Source organism: Nanorana parkeri, unplaced genomic scaffold, assembly GCF_000935625.1.
Source record: "Nanorana parkeri isolate BGI_ZX_2015 unplaced genomic scaffold, ASM93562v1 scaffold112, whole genome shotgun sequence".
NCBI classification, from domain to species: domain Eukaryota; kingdom Metazoa; phylum Chordata; class Amphibia; order Anura; family Dicroglossidae; genus Nanorana; species Nanorana parkeri.
Window position 1 is genome coordinate 850921 of NW_017306380.1, and position 19439 is coordinate 870359.

Consider the following 19439-nt stretch of genomic DNA (forward strand, 5'->3'; position numbering starts at 1 on the left):
TTTCACCTTTCCCCCGGCAGCTACATTCAGCTATGGTCATATAAAAAAAATACCTAATTCTTTCCGGCATAGACAAGTATTTGGCTCACTACCATCTTCTTATGTGCCCACTCTATCTCATGAAGAGAGGTTAGAAAGTCCTCAAGTCTGGCTATAGTGACGTAGAGCACACACAGAGCTTCGTCTCTGTGCTTCTGGTGACTAAATGATGTGGTGGAGCTGGAGGGAAAGGTGAATATGTTTTGTTGAATGTGACATTAAACTTAGGTTTTAAATCTTAAAAATGTATTCAAGTACCTAAACTATTAACAAAAATGTAGTCTACTTGTGTATCATTTGACTGTAGATCCTCTAATCATCTTTGAATTGGTGCTGACACTGTCCTTCCTTCTGGAGGGGGGCTACTTTTGTTCCCCATGGTCCCTGTGTGTGTTGTAAAGTAGTCACTGCTCCAAGCTCACTCCCATAATTGATTAAATCTACATATACAAATTAATAAATTAAACATAAGATTGTAGTCCGTCATGGGAGTGAGCGAGTGAGCTTGGAGCGGTGGCTACTTTACAACACACACAGGGATCATAGGGAACAAAAGTTGCCCCCCTCCAGAAGGAAGGACAGTGTCAGCACCAATTCAGAGATGATTTGAGGATCTCCAGCTGAGTGATACACAAATCAGATACATTTTTGTTAATAGTTAGGGTATTGAATGTATTTTTAAGATTTAACTCCTGAGTCTAGTGTCACCATGAGGCAAACTTGTTTCTTTGCCCAACATGGACAAATTTCAGGTTTACATTGAACCCTTAAAAAAGGTAATAGTCCTGTTCCAAACGGGTTGCAATTTTTGGGGAATTTACTACCAGGTTTTTTTTACCATCACTTGCTGTGTCAGAAACCTGAATAAAAGATTACTTTTGTGCCAAGCACTCAAGGTAGATTAAAGGAGAACTATGGGGTCAGTGCTAGTATCTGACACCTCCTGCTTAAAACCCAAAAAGTCAGAAGGACACAAACTAGTATCCTCCCGTCACCCTAAGCTCAGTATACCGCGAGCTACAGCTCTCGATATACTGAGACGCCGCAGCCGGGACGGATCCCGACATTACTGTTGAGATCCACCCAACTACGGGATTGACAGCTGGCTTTGCCTATCTAGAGGCAGAGCCAGCTGTGCCCGCCCCCTCCCCCGTCCGTTCTGCCAGTCAGCTCTGGGGGATCGGACAGGGGAGTGGGAGAATCCCTGCAGGGAGCCGTAAGTGACAGTAATGGCTCTCTGCAGGGATAGATCGAGAAGTGAGCGAGCAACGCTATGTGTTCGCTCACTTCCCGATCTATTGAGCCGACCTGTGACAGTTTCATTATCGCAGGTCAGCTAGAACTATGAGGCTGAGTGATTTTCACTCACCTCATAGTTCTCATAGTTCTTCTTTAAGTATAATTTCTTCTCTGTGCAGTTCTTTGAAGACAAACTTCAATCTATATCAATCCTTACAATATACTGTACATGACATGTCACATTCAGTTAATCATTTATATTTAGCTATTCACACAACAGGAAGTTTTATGATGGGGGAATGCATGATTCACAGGAACGGGTGTTAACATTGGGAGTTTTCCCCTAACCTCCTGTTCTGGGGCCAGTTGTAAAATTTTACGGTAGATATCCTTTTACCTGTTTTCCAGTTAACTATAATTACAAGGACAGAAAGGGAGTATTCCCACTGCCGCCAATCAAAGTAATATTTTTTACATTAATAGTTCTGTGAGAACATGGAACAATTTCTGCACTCATGACTGGATACACCTTAAACTAGTCCAACTCTGCAGGCATTATTTTTCTTTACTTGGGGCATCATCAATGGGCTTTGGTCTTGTGTGGATGGACAAATGCAGCTTTCTCTCAGGAGCATTCCCTTTGCATTTGAGAACAGTTTAAGCCACTTCTGAGAACAGTCAAAATATATTGACCATATTTGATGATGAGTACAGGGCAGCAAATTTAAGACTTCATGCAATATATAATCTTTGAAAGTATCAGACTCAAAGTGAATAAAACTAAATAAGAAGGTGAATACAAAATATCTGATAATTAAGCATGTGCAGTTACGATGCATAAGTCCAGTGGTGACTGGTACTCTTTAAAGTGAATCTGTACCTTAGATTGAGTTGCACATATAATGTACCTTGGCTTCCCCCCCGGCAAGTCTTATAATCTGCTCTCTCCAATCCAGCAAGATCTTGCTCACAACCAAGTAAAATCCCTCCTTAGAATTGAATGGAAAATGTACAACACATGCCTGGGTCCGAAGATTTTGGCATGCGGCTCTTGTCACTCCACTCATGGGTAATGTCTTGCTGGATTGGGGATAGGTAAATATAAAGCTGGCCATACACCTATAGATTTTCTGCAGATTTTCTATGGTCAGATGGAAAAAGTGCAACAGATTCCTCCATCTCCGCTAAACTGTGTGGATGGAGAAATCTCCCACTGGGCCAAGCTTCAGTATCTTGCTAGTCGGCCCTGCTGGCTGTCAAAATACCTGAACAATCTAATTGGATGCAGGCACTGTTGAGGTGTTTTGAAAGCCAGTGGGGCCAACTAGCAAGATACTGAAGCTTGGCCCAGTGGGAGATTTCTCCATCCACACAGTTTAGCGGAGATGGAGGAATCTGTTGCACTTTTTCCATCTGACCATAGAAAATCTGCAGATAATCTATATGGCCAGCTTTAGACTTGCAGGGGGCAACTGAGAGTTGGATAATGATGAATGAGGTTAACTATCTTTTTCCAACACCTGGTTGTATCTCCTACAAGATCTATTACAATTCTCTCCTGTTTTTTTTAGCTTACCTCAAAGAAAACCTGGACGAGTACATGAAGCAATATCCCAAGGTGCGGATTCTCCATTTAAAGGAAAGGCAAGGATTAATTCGAGCCAGAATTGCTGGAGCAAATATCGCTACAGGTAACTCACCTTACTACTGCTGCAGAACTCTAATCTAAATCTAAAATTTTAGATTTTTTGATCTGAAATATTGTTCAGCTTTGGCCAAACCAAGGCTTAATTTGCTGTTTAAACACATGTAAAGTATTGTCAGCCAGACAACGTAACTGAGCAAGATTCCTCTTGCACTATAAATATAAGCCCTGGCGAAGATGCAGTTTGTACATAAACCTCTCTTTAACGTAAATGCATTGGCTATGTTCATAGCACCCTTTTATGTGGCACAAAATGTATATCTAGACCAATCCCTACTATCATTCTTTCATTTCCTGTTCTGATGAGCATACAGAAACATTGGAAAATCTCCCTAGTGAAGACATGGGCAGCATTAAAGAGAAGTATGGATCAGATTACCTTTATTGACCTCAGCGAAATATTCATAGATCACTTTTTTTTCCCGTTTTGGGCAGTGTGGGAAGGGAATCTCAGGGTTTATATTGCTCTTTGTGCCTCTGTTGTCCTCGTTGTGTCCCCAGAGACACAAAGGGAAGTGGAAATCTTGCTTTGGGGAAATCCCACCTCTGACAGTTGTCACCAGAACAGGTGTCTCCATTGAAAGATCTTCCCTCTATTCCAGTTCTGTTGACAACCTTAAAATGTTGGATTGCCCCTCGCTTTCCCTGCCATTGACTGACTACTCATTAAAGCCTAAAAGTATCTTTTATTTGGAAGTACTATATACTAGGGTTGCACAGATACCAAGTACAGTACTCGGTACACGTACGAGTACATGTACCGATACTTTTGAGCTTCAAGACTACACTAGAGAAAAATTAAAAAATTAGGAGGCAGTTGTCATTTGTAAGGAGCACACGGAGCTCCCGGGATTAGTACATCTCTGTTTTAATGTGCGATTTTGTTTCTATAAATATAAATAAAGGGATGCACAGATACCAGTTTTGCGAGTACGAGTACTGATACATTTTTGTTTAGTGTCATGTGACAGTTTTTCTTCAACCTATTCATTAATGACATCGGGGAGGGAATAAATAGCCATGTTTCCGTGTTTACAACCTAGGGAGGGTACTAGAAACGGATCATGACAATATAACATTGCAGGAGGACCTGGATAAAATAGGGGAGTGGGCAATACTATGGCAGATGAGGTTTAATGTCGATAATGCAAAGTAATGTACTTTGGACATAAAAATAAACAAATAGGCTATACAATCATGGGTATGCTGCTAGGGAAGTCAGAAATAGAAAAAGATTTGGGGTCATTGTAGACCACAAACTGAATGGTAGCTTGCAGTGCCAAGCTGCTGTAAACAAAGCTAGCAGGGTCTTGTCCTGTATTAAGAAGTGAATGTATTGCAGAGACAAGTCTATAATTGGGCCTCTATATAGATCGTTGGTTCGGCCACATCTGGAGTACGCGGTCCAGTTTTGGTCACAGGTACTGAGAAAGGATGTCCTTGAACTGGAGAGAGTCCAGCGGAGGGCAACAAAACTAATTAGGGGAATGGAGGACCAGAGCTATGAGACAAGGCTTCTGACCTTAAACATGTTTACGCTGGAATTAAGGAGATTAAGGGGGGATATGATTTTCATGTACAAGATGTTCAATGGTGACAGCAACATTGGCAACAAACTGTTTGAGATTAACTCCATTACAAAGACTAGAGGCCACCACCTAAAGTTGGTGGAGAAAAAATTCCAGCACAATGGGCGAAGAGGGTTCTTTACAGTAAGAGCGGTTAAGGTCTGGAACTCACTGCCATCGGCAGTGATTTCAGCCAAGAGTGTAGATTTGTTCAAGAAACGTTTGGACAATTTCTTGAGGGACCGTAATATCCAGGGATACCAGTATCCCTAAGAATGAGATGATGCTTGGACCTATATGGGTTGGACTTGATGGACGTATGTCTTTATTCAACCCCAAATACTATGTAACTATGTAACACTATACAGACTAAGGATTTCAGGACAGTGGTGTAGCACCAGAACCAGGTCCCAAATGGAACCACTGCAACCCTGGTAGTTCTTATGAAAATGCCAAGTATCTGCACTGGTACTCGAAAAGTATCTGTGCATCCCTACTATATACTGTATATATAACATTTTGGAGAGGCAGCATATTTTGGACCTATTTGCCTCACTTTTGCTGATTATCAACTACAACCTGAGAATATTATTATTTCACAATGGACAGCATTATATAAATAACCTCTGTGGCACCTGTCTTGTCTTGGCATAGGGGATCAACATAAAAGTATTTACTACATCATACTACAAATATACAGACCACAAAAGGTTTAAGGTTTTCTCTATAATGGTTTTGAAGAAGTGGATAAAATACCCGAAAGTGTTGTCCTTTTTCTAAGGACATAATAATTATAATATGCTGAATATTGTAATGGTCTTCCAAAACTACTGTATGTATTGTATAGCTATATGTTTTAATTTGTGTTATGCATTTTTATATTTTGTAATAATCATATTTGCTCATTTTTATACAAATCTTTTTGCTGTAATGCTATATCCAAAGTCACATGTTTTTTCTAGTTATAACATTGAACAGCAGGACAAATAATGAGGTTGGATCTCCCAATGGTTACGCAGAGAGCAATGAAACCTGATAGAAGTTTGAATCCTCCTTCTATCCAAAACTAGATAAAATACGTTTTGGCAGGCGTTCCATTTATGGTTATGTATCTTTGTTTTAACTCTTTGCCTACTGGCTAAATGTGATTTATGGAATCCTCCTGTGTTTTTTACCACATTCTACTTTGGTGCCAGTTGGACCAGCCCATACTATATGCTAAGGGTTCTCTTTGTAGCCTTGCAGTACCCACGACATTACTCTCCCCAGTTTTTCTTCTACATGTAACTGATTTCCACCCAGAATCATGTAGAAGAATCAATTTGCATCGTTGTATAAATATTTGAACAGCAAACTGCGCAGACACATGCAATACATGCCATCTGTATACACTGTATGTCCTCTCTAGCAGGATGATAAAGTGCCCATTCACTCTTGCAGGGGATGTTTTGACTTTCCTTGACTCCCACGTCGAGTGTAATGTGGGATGGCTGGAGCCTCTCCTGGAACAGGTTCGAGTAAACAGCAGGAAAGTAGCTTGCCCAGTAATTGAAGTGATTAGCGATAAGGACATGAGGTAAGCTGGTAGTTTGTTTTTTCACTCTAGATAATTACGGTTCACGTGTGCAAGTTATTTAAATGCGCTTTTTACCTCAGAAGTTTACAGGTCACAATTATCTGCCTGCCCATCGACACGTTTATAAAAGAAGTGTTTTTTTCACAAGGTCCATTAGGCATTCCTTTTATTGTCTGTTTAAATGCCAATAGTATCTAAATGAACACTCCACTATAAATTCTTATAACATCTGTAAGTGCTAAACAAGTAAGTTTGTATTTGAATGATATTAAAACATCCCATTCTATTTTAAAGCCCATCTCCAGGATAATTTTCACTCTCCTCCCACCCTCCACTAAAGAACTAGGCAAAAAAAAAATCGAAATGCTCTTTTTACTTAACCCAAAGTTGCGGTCACATGACACCCAATTCCCAAGTCTTCTCTACTGTATATTTCCTTCAGAGGAGGGAGGGAAGAAGTATTATCCGCGAAATAGGCTTTAATCTGCAGCCTCTATGACTTTTTAAAACTGACAAATAATGTCAAATATCCATTCTGTTCTTGCAATATGGTACTTTGTGGGCGTCCGGTACACTGTTTTAGTACAGAACCCCCCCTCCCCCCCAAAAAAAAAATTATAATTGCTCACGTTTCACCAACTGGCCCCTATGTCACTACTGCATAGTGCATCCGACAATTCTGGAAGTGTTGAATGCTGAAGCATATAGGAGAGTTTGGTCTTGCCACCTGCCAAAGAGACAAGTATTCAATGTCTTGCCCGGTGCTTCTCTTTGGAATTTTTAGGGTAAGTGATAGAATAGCTATAAGGCCAGGTTCAAACGTTTGCGGTGCTTTAGTCCTCGTTCACACCTGAACGTTTTGTAGCGCGTTCTACGCTCGGCGAACGCTCTACAAAACGCTCAAAAATATAAATCCCATTGTATTCAATGGTCTCGTTCCCACCTTGGCGTATTTCCGCCCGTCCCTAATGCGCTACAAAACGGCCCACGCCTGAAAAGGTACAGGTACTACTTTGGACCGTTTTGTTGCGCGTTTCCATTGGGCTACAGCCAAGTAGCCTTCGGAAACGCGCGACGGTCGCGCAACTTTTTTTACCGCGAATAGCGCGCATATGCAATACGCCTAGGTGTGAACGAGACCTTAATGCACACACCTGCTTATCCCGCATCTGACCTCTTTCTGACTGCAACACAACACACGGTGGTGCACTGTCATATGCTGTGGCATGCCGCAGTGCAGTGCATTAGCATGTAGCAAGTGTGTTAGCACAAAGCAACAGTGTGAATCCAAATCTAAATTACTTTCTCCAAAGCAGGGGAAAGCCATTTTCAATAAAGTATGCTAAAATACCTACATTGGGGCTTCAGTTTATTGTAGTTCATTTGTTTTTCTAAAAATTCTGTGCAGAGTAGATTTTGGCTAATTCTGCATTTATTTTAAAAGAATGGCACATTGAAACATAGCCTGAAACACAGGACTTTGACTTACCTATAAAATCCTTATAGTGAAGGACACAGGGCAGATCAAGATGGTTAGGTACTCTTTCCACCCATAACCTTCTTGATTTGCCCTGTGTCCTGTACTGTACGATCAAGTAAGGTACTTTAATATTTCGATCCACAGTAACACACATGTACAGTATTCTGTCTAACATCTATACAAGAAAAATGCCTGATGATCTGATTCTTTTTACTTTTAAATCCCAGCTACATGACCGTGGACAATTTCCAGCGGGGTGTCTTTTCATGGCCGATGAACTTTGGCTGGAAACCGGTCCCTACCGAGGACATTCAGAAGAACAAAATAACAGACATGGACCCAATAAAGTAAGCCTCTCTAGTCTTTATAGAATCTAATTAAATCCTATCATTTCCAGCTATCATTAAAAGGGAACTATGGACAAACCTTTTTTTGTCATTAGTTCTCTTTTGGGTCACAGGAGGACATTTACTAAGGTCCTCCTGTGACCCTAAACTCAGCAAATAGTGGGCTATTTCCCCGCTATATGCTGACAGCGCATAGTCATGCTGCAGCTGGGAAAGATCCCAACAATATTGATTGACAGCTGGCTCTGCCTCTCTAGAGCCAGAACCAGCTGTGGCCGCCCCCTCCCCTGTCTGTCCCTCCTGTCAGCGCTGGAGTAACGGAGAGGGGAAGGGAAGAATCCTCGGGGGTAACAGTCAGCTGCGGCTGACAGTCACCACTCTCTGCAGGGATGATCTATAGAGCCAGCGCATGACAGCTTCAGTATCACATGTCTGCTTTAACTGTTGGGATGAATGCATTTCACTCTCCCTATAGCTGTTGAATGGAGCAGTCCATGGGGTTAAAGTGCATCTTCAACCTCAACCCTTTTTTTTGTCATTTGGTTGTCATATGATGCGTCACATGATAGGTTTTGAGTGATTTTTTCTTAAGTCAAGGACACTGTTTCCATACAGACAGCCCTGATGAAGGGCACTGTAATTGCCCAAAACGTGGTGGCTATACAACTCTATGGACAATAAACACGTATATGATCACAATTGGTCTGCTTGCCATTGAGATTTGCCCCTCTTCTGGTGGAGTTGAGTGCGTCTTACATAACACCTTTAGTTTTAGCATGAAGAATGTCTAGATTCTCAGGTGTTTGTGGTGATCTTTGTCCCAATGAAGCACACTTTCCTTCAGTTCTTGCACAGTCAATGGACAATAAATGAAGCAAACATAGACAAAATAGCATCGCCTTGAATTCCACTTTAATCTAACTGTTAGGAGTAGGGAAAATGCATTTCCCTTTTATGGGGATAAATTGGCCACAGCCCATTCCTGACCGGTTCTCTTTCAGTAAAATTTGAAGGAGTACTGGCTTCTTTCTTCAAATTTTTGATGCAGTGCCTCTGCAACTGTAGTACCCTGGCCCCCTTATTTCTTGGTGACAGATTCCCATGAGCTGGTTAATAGTCTCCCATCAACAACAACAAAAAGCCCCATTGATTTGCAGTTGCTTTTTCCCTTGTGCTCTTGTTGTACGCTCAAATTGTCCACTCAGCAGTCTCAGTAGGCACAAGGTCGGTTGAACAGACAATATAGCATATTTCCTTCTTATTACTGGGTCAGGTGGGGTGGAAAGTTACCCTGTTGCTCTGTGAACCTATGAGTTCCTGAAGGCCTAAAACTGCTCCTCAGGGTGATACATAATACTAGTTGCCCATCATGGTGCATATCCAGTTTATGATGATTTACTTTAAGCTGTCTTTGATCAATAAGGTCATAAGGGGGGTTATCAATGCACCTAAACCAGATGCAAAGATTAAGAAGTGCCCGTTCAAATATGCCCTGCAATATAGTGACATTATCGTAACTCATTTTTCTTGTTATCAGTGCTAAGTTTATATTACCTGTTATTTCAGGTGTCCAGTTATGGCTGGAGGATTGTTTTCCATTGATAGGAAATATTTCTATGAGCTTGGTACCTACGACCCAGGGCTGGATGTCTGGGGAGGAGAAAATATGGAAATCTCATTTAAGGTATCTGTTACGCCTGTGTCTGTGTCTGTATATGTTGTGCAACATTAGGCAATAGTAGATCATATAGAATGCTTTATTTATTATTTTATTGTGGGCTCTTTACATGAGCCAAAAGATTCACCATAACAAACAACACAAATTATTGGTCTTCTTGACTTGCAGTTGTTGTGTTGTTTAGTTGAGTCATATTTTTTCATATCTCATATTTGGTAATTTCTCCATATTTTATCCCTTTAAAAACACTGCAAGTCCAGAAAAATACCTGTTGATCCGGCCAGAAATCTGGTAAGATCATAACGTCCTGTGCATTCTGACTCTGCGATCCATAGCAATGTGATCAGCTCTGCTAAGCTCGCCCCTTCTGGATTACAGAACACCTCCCCTTTATGTAATGAAAATGTGAAGGGGTGTTCTGTTTTCCAGCATGGAAGAACTGGGGAGGGCTGACAACACTGCTTTGGATTTCATTGCATCAGAGGCACTGTGTTGTCAGCTCAGATAGGAAGTGCTCACTAAATTTCTAGCAAATCAACAGGTTTTTTTTTACTTGCCACATTTTTAAGGAGACATTTTGGGTGAATGTATTGCAGAGATGTACTGAATGTGTTTTTTTTTTACTTTGCATGGACATATACAGTACTTTAACCCGTCGGCATATTTTCTTTTGCTTTTACTCTTTCCCTTTGTCAGTGTTATCTTCGTTGGGTCACTTGCATTATGTGGCTAAAATATTTGACATCTAGTTTAAGTGTCATTCCACTGAGCATGCTTAGTGTATGTCCTTACATAGCTCATTTGTCAGCACAGTGTGTGTTGTGGGTCTGAGGGTGCTGGAGAGGGGGATGCAGTATACCTTCTCTAAAGGCTGGTTGGGAGTCTGGAATTTGATGGGGCATCCTGAGTGATTTCCCTGGACACCTCAACACTTTATGACTCCCTTTGCCCACATCAGTATATCTTGTCTACCTTTCTGTCAATTCCCTTTAGCCAGGATATCCCCACAGTCCCTAACACACAGTCCCTGGAATTCATAGAAGTGTTGTAGACACTCTTTAGCATTGTGTCACGCCACTTCAAGACAAATTTGTCATATGGAAGCATGGTGGGGAGCAGCACTGTGGCCCGAGTGTCGATAGCGTAAACACTCCATTCTCACTACATGTTCAGCCCCCGGACTGCACAATGTCATTGGTTGCTATGATGCTGTCAGCTGCACTGCATCATTGGTTGTTATGGTGCTGTGAGGCCGACAGTGTCATAGCAACCAATAAGGCTGTCGGCTGACAGCATTCTAGCAACCAATGATGCTGCAGGCCAACAGCGTCCTAGCAACCAGTGCCCCTGTTCGCTGACAGTTTCGTAGCAACTAGTGAGGCTGTGGGCCGGGCAGCATCCTAGCAAACAGTGACGGGACTTGGGGGTGCTATGTGTTAGGGCCTTGCTTACTCAAAAGTTATATCGGTCTTTATTGTCTCCAGTTTTCTTAACGCTGAAATGTTGGCATTTGTTGATATGTTTGAAGTCTCGCAAATAAGAACTTTGTCAATTTGTGGCATGGAACTGTTGCGAACGATTTTATGACAACTATAAAACAAATAGCTGGCATTACCTATTAAATACAAGAATAAATGTGTTTATTATGACATATCTTTACCTCTTTTTCCTTCTTAGATCTGGATGTGTGGTGGAGAGATTGAGATCATCCCATGTTCCAGAGTGGGCCACATCTTCAGGAACGACAACCCATACTCGTTCCCCAAGGACCGGGTAAAAACAGTAGAGAGGAACCTGGCTCGTGTGGCTGAAGTCTGGTTGGATGACTACAAGGAGATTTTTTATGGTCATGGATATCACCTCCTACAAGAAATTTCCAAAATCGGGGACCTGACCCAGCAAAAAGAACTTAGGAAGAAGCTGCAGTGCAAAAGCTTTAAGTGGTACCTAGATAACGTCTTTCCAGACCTGGATGCTCCCCTGGTCAGGGCTTCTGGAGTGGTAAGTGTCAGGATCTCTGCCCAGAAATGTGCTGTCTGCTTAAAGGTCTTGTGGGCATCTCAGCCACTTGTCAGATTAGAGAGATAATAACTTAAAAGTGAGGAAGAGAGGAGACCTGTCAGTTGCTTTGATCATGTGTATGTAAACCCTAAATCTGTTTTTCAGTATGTTTGGCACCATGTCTCACTGTATACAGTTTTCTTTAATCTTTTTGTGAATCTGTTTGCAGAAGTTTTGGTTATGATGCCCAGTCTCTGCTGCTCTCTGTCCTAATCATGTTACTGCCCCTCGTAGTTCAGGAAAGGCAGTGCTGACCCCTCAGATTCCTCCACCTGTCAGCCACACATAAGTATAAACTTGCAGATTTATTGGTGACATCACAGGCAATAAAAGTACATTTGTCTTTAAGAGATGGTTTTAATGTTTCTGCCATGCAAAAAGATTATTATGATTGTTTTTTTATGGTTAAAAGGTTATAATTTTAGTTACACGCAGTGCTATCCATGTCTACCTTTGCGCTCTGTGTGGAAGCAGTGGTCTTTCTGCAGAGGTCCAACATCCCCCCTACTGAGTCAGAGCCAGAACTCTCCAATCAGCAGGAAGCATGAGCCTTGCTGTTTGCAGAGCTTTATGGCTAACTCAGCACATGGTGTATCAGACCACTGCAGAGAGACCACTGCTTCAACACAGAGTGCAGGAGTCCTTCTCTGCAGAAGGCTTACAGGCTTTTCCACTCAGGATTTGGTTGTGTTCTAAATAGCATAAACATTACAACATTGCACATTGCCTTTTGTTTTGATGCAATGTATTTAACTGATTTAAACTGAAAGTTTGGTTGGGCATTAAGGGATAGCTAAACTTTTTTTTTCAATAGTTTTGGATAGAGTAGGGAACCGATATAACCCCTCTCAGGTTTTTTTTATGTCTGTGTCCCATTGTGGAAAATTCCCTACACTTCCTCTCCAAAATATACAACAGGAAGTGAAAAGTGAATCTCTCCAAAGTAAGAGAAAATCCCCGGTGAGGCAGTTGTCACCTGAATAGGTTTTCCATTGATATAACTTTACTTCTTTTTCTGTCCCCACAACAACTGTAAAATGTTCACCTTCCAATCACTTTTTGTCACATTGACATTAGTCATCAGGAAAATTAAGGAGGCTGAACCTCCCCAGCAGGGACAATATTTCAAAATATCAATAGTAATTATATCTGCAATATCATAAATAAATATCTGACCGAGGTTTCAAAACATCCCTACTGTATACAAAACTTTAAAATAGTTATTCATGAGATGCTCTTTAATTCGCTATCCTGCCTTCTATCAGCCTGATTGGCGGCCATAAGTAACTAATTTCCTAATCTTTTTTACATTTGTGCATTTGCACATTGTCTACACATTGTTTTGCTGCTTTTCCTGTATTTTTCAGTAATCACCACTAGAGGGCAGCAGAACACAGCTCTGCTTAATAAGAGTAAAATGACTTCTTCCCTTATGCCGGCTTTATGTGTGTTGTAAATTGTGTTTATGTATTTCTTCCATTTGTAAAATGCAGTCATACTAATATATTGGGAACTTGATTTTATTATAGATAGCAAACATCGGCCTGGGCAAATGCCTTTCTTTACAAAACTCTACTGTAACCCTTGAAGACTGTGATGCCAGTAAAATGGTATGTGTGACTGCTTTTACTAAATTACATAAAAAGTACCTATAAATGATCTCAGTCAGGTTTTTGTTAGATCGATCTATAAAAATTGGTGAGATTCTTAGGAGATTTTGACTTTGACTGTGAGTGTGGAACATAAGTGTAGAGTTAGGGTCAAGGTGGCTCAATCGCAGCCAGAAGGTCCCATTCCAAGACCATGGGCATAAATATGGAGTTGCTTCTTGACCCCCTTTGCAGCCTTCTAAGAAGATCTTCCACAAGACTTTGGAGTGTGTGAGTGGGATTTTTTGGACATATAGCCAATAAAAAATTTAGGAGGCCAGGTCTTGATGTTGGATGAAAAGACATGGCTGGCAATCTGTACTCCAGTTCATTCTAAGGGTGTCCAGTAGGGTTATAGTGCAAGCTACTCGAGTTCATCCACACAAAACTCATCAAACTATGAGGGTTATTCATGAAGGATCCAGCAGTAGCTTCAGCTCTCTTCAGCCCGTACAGCAGCCGAAGGCGGCCGAGCGACCCAGCTGAGCCGAACGCATATGCTTCGGCTCGACTGAGCCGAAGTGACACCCAAAGCGGGGCGAACGGCCTGCCAAAGGCCAGCCATAAGCCCTGCAATGGCCGATCAGCGTCCCGAAATGACCCAGGGACGCTGATCTGTCAGAAAAAAATAACAAGTTGTTATTCATTGGCCAGTCACTGCTAGCTCCGCCCAATTGTTTTTTTTTTTATCTTAATTTATTTTTTCATTTTACTATTTTTTTTACAATGTAAAAATATTTTTAAGCCTTTTTTTTTAACTCTTTCATTGAATTTCTATTCTGCTCGGTACCTCGGTGGCATTCGGCTATTCGCTCACTGCCGTTTGGTCCCTAACGAGCTGCCGGAGCTTCGGCTCAGCCAATCCAGATGTTGAAGTGGCTGAGTCGAAGTCCTTTTGCACTTCCGCTCAGCCGAACATGCAGACCAAAGTGCAGCCGAAGGCAGCTGATGTACGGCTGATTTCAGCTGATGTATGGCTGAAATCAGCCGTACTGAGCCGGAGTGAATAGCCGAACGTTGTTTGGCTCACTTCACTTCGGCTGGGTTATTCCCTCGGCTGCCTTCGACAACTTTGTGAATAGCTTTATGGAGTTGGCTTGTACACAAAGTCACAGGAATGCTGAAACAGAAAAGGGCCTTCACTGTTACCCCAAGGTTAGAAGTACAACATTGACAATACTCTGGAAACTAGTGAGGTACTAAATGTGCAGCGCTAAAGGGTGATAAAGTGAAAAAATTAGTGTAATCAATATCTCAAGGATATTTAAAGGTAATATAGTGAGATAAGCAAATAAGCAAAACACTGTGTATACAAAACAGTATGCAATAAGCTTTGTGTGACCTCAATGTCACCAAGTGAATTACTCCTTTGTCAACCTTTACTAGTAACAATATCAAAAGTGCATAAATGATATGTGGTAACCTTATATAGCTGCTTGTCAGATAGAATAATAACACAATCAGATTTAAACCAGTCCCAGATGGTGATCCATCTGACATAAATCCAAGTGCAATATTAGTGAATATAGTCCAAAGTGAATTGATGAAGAAAATCCAAACGAATGTTTGAAAAAAACTCTCTTCCCACACCACTGTGTAAGTGTCCACGAATGCCCCCTCTGGGATGCGCACTCACCCCACTGCTATGGTAGTTAAGCAGTGCAAATTGATCAGTGGGTCCACATCCCTGGTATCTCTCCCGGCAATGTCCCGTCAGTCGACAGTTTATAAAATCACGAAATAAAAACTCCTCTTGTTGTGGTAGGTATGAACGTTTATTTAAAAAAACATAGAGAACTTACAGTTTAAAATAGTAAAGTCCGGCCGGTCAGATACAGCGTACGGAAATAATCTGGAAACACCTGAACTCAATCATTTGGAAAGGTGTCCACATATTTTGGCCATATAGTGAATAAAGCTGACTAGGGCTGCAACAACTAATCGACATAATCGATTATAATCGATGATTGAAAAAGTTGTCAACTTTTTCAATCATCGATTAATCGGCTTCCGATTGGTTGGCCCTGTTCACGGCTCCACAAAGCTGCGCGCCACACCTCCTCCCCACCTCACGCTCGCTGCTGCCAGATCCGCCCGCCCGCATCCACGCTCCACACGCCACACCTCCTCCCCACCTCAACAGTTTTGAGACCAATATCCAGACAGCATTCTTTGATGGAATGGTCCTTGTAGAAGGGCTTAAGGACTGACAGTCAAGCAGAGACAGGCAGTCTATGACTATGCCTAAATGGTAACCCTCATCAGCAGAGACCATGTGGCCAGTGCCTCAGTTTTGGTCAAGTGACCGAGCATTGAGCGGAGAGTGGTGGAAGTATGTTTTCTACTCTTGTTTTTTTTTTACCTTTTCCACATATCATACATCAAGTGTAATGAGGTTCTTTTTTCACTGTATTCTGAACATCTGTCTCTTTATTACAGAACCAGCAGTTTAACTTCACTTGGCTGAGACTCATTAAACAGAGGGATCTGTGCATCGCCCCTGGGGACAAAGATAAATTGGCTTTGCAACAATGTGACAATCTAAACAATAAACTCCGGTGGTTACACAAATCCCTGACAGCGTTCCAGCCATCGCTGGTGAGTAAATAAAGTTTCACACTATGATAAGAAGACAAAAAAGAAAGTTTCCATGAGGACAAAATGCATTCACATTGGGTGAAATGTTGAATCTATTATAGGCGACAGTGTGCTGACCTTGTCCCTAGCAGGCTGCATCACCATCTGGAATTATCTGGCAGAGAAAGCTTTATTAGGATAAAGAAAACAAACACATCTTATTGCTGGGAGAGATCCATGTATCTTATGAGCTTTGGCCACTGTTGCTATGAAGCAATCATGCAGCTGGTATCTTACATTCTTAGTTTACATTTGGTTAAGCTGACAGCAAGGCCAAGCTGCCAATTGTGTCATGTGCAAAAGGAATCTTGCCAAATGTGCGGTATCCAAAATTATTAAAGCCCATAATTATTGTTTAGTTTTTAATGTGTGGAACGTGCAAATAATATATTAGCCTTCAGGGCTGGAAAATAGATCATTGTAGTTTTCAGTTCAGAGCAGAGCAGTGCCTATCCTAACCCTCCCTGAAACACAAACCTTTGACACTAACGTCACTTTAAACTAAACATTAACCCTGACACTAGTTCTTCCTGTAACATCAACACTGACTCTCCCTGTGACACTAATACTAAAGCTGGCCCTACACTAATAGATATCTTTTGTTTAGATGTTTTTTTGTTTACCTCCTCATGTATCACTTACCCCTCCTCTTTTAGATTGAAAGCCCTCAGGGGCAGGGCCCTCCTTACCATCTTGTCTTGAATTATATTGTGATTGTAATGTCTTCCTTATATTGTAAAGCGCTGCGCAAACTGTTGGCGCTATATACAGGTGAAACTCGAAAAATTAGAATATCGTGCAAAACATCATTTATTTCACTAATGCAACTTAAAAGGTGAAACTAATATATGAGATAGACTCATTACATGCAAAGCAAGATAATTCAAGCCGTGACTTATCATAATTGTGATGATTATGGCTTACAGCTCATGAAAACCCAGATCCATACTCTCAGAAAATTTTTGGCAGTGTGGGCAGGTGCCAAGTCCTGCTGGAAAATGAAGTCAGCATCCCCATAGAGCTCATCTGCGGAAGAAAGCATGAAGTGCTCCAAAATCTCCTGGTAGACGGCTAAGTTGCATTAGTGAAATAAATGAACTTTTGCACGATATTCTAATTTTTCGAGTTTCACCTGTAAATCCTGTATAATAATAATAATAGGCTGCTAAACAGCATGGATAGAGGAATCCCCCCCACCGGATTATTGTACTCTGACACCTGGCACACGATTTTAAGCCTGGCTCCTTCTACAGAAGTTGATTGAGTAAATGATTTTTGTCGAACTCACGGGACCCCCTCAACCCTATATCAACCCTAACATTTCATCTCCCTGTAACTTTCCCACTAATCCTCCCCGTAACCCTAACACTAATCCTCCGTAGAACACTAACACTAATCCTCCGTGGAACACTAACCCTTCCTGTAACCCTCACACTAACTTTCCCTGTAACAACAACACTAACCCTTCCTGTAATCCTAACACTCCCTGTAATTCTTACGCTAATCCTCCCTGTAACACTAACACTCCCTGTAACATCAACACTAACCCTTCTTGGAACCCTCACACTCACCTTCCCTGTAACCCTCACACTCACCTTCCCTGTAATCCTAACACTAACTCTCCCTCTGACCCTAACACTAACCATCCCTGTATCCCTATCACTAACTCTCTCTGTAAGGCCAACACTAACTCCCTGTAACCCTAACACTAACCCTCCCTGTAACCCTAACACTAACCATCCCTGTAACCCCATCACTAACCCTCGCTGTAACCCTCACACTAAACTTCCCTGTAACCCTAACACTAACTCTCCCTCTAACCCTAACACTAACCATCCCTGTAACACTAACCCTCCCTGTAACCCTGACACTAACCATCCCTGTAACCCTAACACTAACCCTCCCTGTAACCCCAACACTAACCCTCCCTGTAACCCCAACACTAACCCTCCCTGTAACCCTAACACTAATCCTCCCTGTAACACTAACTCTCCCTGTAACCCTAACACTAACCCTCCCTGTAACCCTAACACTCACCCTCCCTGTAACACTAACTCTCCTTGTAACCCTAACACTAACTCTCCCTGTAACCCTAACACTAACCCTCCCTGTAACCACAACACTAACCCTCCCTGTAACCACAACACTAACCCTCCCTGTAACACTAACACTAGCCCTCCCTGTAACCACAACACTAACCCTCCTTGTAACCCCAACACTAACCCCCCCAGTAACTCTAACTCCCTTTAACAGTAACACTAACCCTAACACTAACCCTCCCTGTAACCCCAACACTAACCCTCCCTGTAACCCCAACACTAACCCTCCCTGTAACACTAAATCTCCCTGTAACCCTAGCATTAACTCCCTGTAACCCTAATACTAACCCTCCCTGTAACCCTAATACTAACCCTCCCTGTAACACTAACCCTCCCTGTAACCCTAATACTAACCCTCCCTGTAACCCTAACACTAACCTTCCCTGTAACACTAACCCTCCCTGTAACCCTAATACTAACCCTCCCTGTAACCCTAATACTAACCCCCCCTGTAAATTGAACTCTGTAACACTCACACTAACTTTCATTCTTGTAAACTGAACTCTGGGACCATCTGTGCTGAAGACCAGTCTGTCCTGTGCTGAGAGATTCCTGGGTTAGGTGGATAGCTTGCTCTTCCTTTACAATCACCAGTAACTAATTGCCGTATTATTTCATTGCAGGAATCCCACCTTGTTTTGGAAAGCATACCACGGCCAACGTGTCTAGAGGCGGACCCTTCACACAAGACGTTAAAGACAAACTCCTGCAATCCGGCTAATAAGCTTCAAAAGTGGCAGTTTGAGCAATACTTAGTGCCATGAAGACACCGCTGATACAGACTTAGATCTATTGTTATAGCGCAGTTAGTGAGACCTGGACCATACACTGTGACCTTATTCCATGGACAGAACACGGACCGACTGGAAATGGGACTTCGGGAGGCCTGTAGTTCGCCTCCTTGCAAGTTTGCTGAAAATATTTTTTTTATGATTAGGGTTACTGGGGCATACTGATTTTTAAAGGGAAAAACTCCAGTTTTGTGAACATTTGATATAGTATAACTGCTACAAAACTATTTTTTGTAGTTTAATATGATTTGAAATGACCTTTCTTTTTCTGCAGCCAGCAATGATTTTGGGTAACTGCAACTGTGTGCAACTATAGCAATACTACTATAGCAATACTAGCAGTACTCTATAGAGAGAAGTTCCCCTTGTATCCTTTACTTTCCTCTGTCATTGGCTGACTGCCTCTCTCAGATATTTGTACAGAGTTCGATGTCAAATACTCGGCAGCCTGCCATTTAAAATATAGAACCCCCGGGAATGTGCCTATCATTACTGCACTGGAAGTTTTGTCCTTGCACATCTAAAAGGATGCTTATGAGGCATTGTTATCTTTTTAACACTAGGAAGGAC

General features: G+C 41.8%; 1 protein-coding gene across 1 annotated transcript in view; it reads left to right on the forward strand.

The window, feature by feature from the left end:
- Positions 1 to 19139, forward strand: part of GALNT5 (polypeptide N-acetylgalactosaminyltransferase 5) — a 40066-nt gene extending 20927 nt beyond the window's left edge. The window contains exons 3-10 of the mRNA XM_018553137.1: positions 2850 to 2969; positions 5992 to 6127; positions 7835 to 7954; positions 9521 to 9638; positions 11310 to 11633; positions 13223 to 13303; positions 15782 to 15940; positions 18702 to 19139. Coding sequence (XP_018408639.1) covers positions 2850 to 2969; positions 5992 to 6127; positions 7835 to 7954; positions 9521 to 9638; positions 11310 to 11633; positions 13223 to 13303; positions 15782 to 15940; positions 18702 to 18842 — 1199 coding nt within the window. The 3' untranslated portion in view covers positions 18843 to 19139. The remainder of the gene's footprint in view (positions 1 to 2849; positions 2970 to 5991; positions 6128 to 7834; positions 7955 to 9520; positions 9639 to 11309; positions 11634 to 13222; positions 13304 to 15781; positions 15941 to 18701) is intronic.
- The last annotated feature ends 300 nt before the right edge of the window (positions 19140 to 19439 follow it).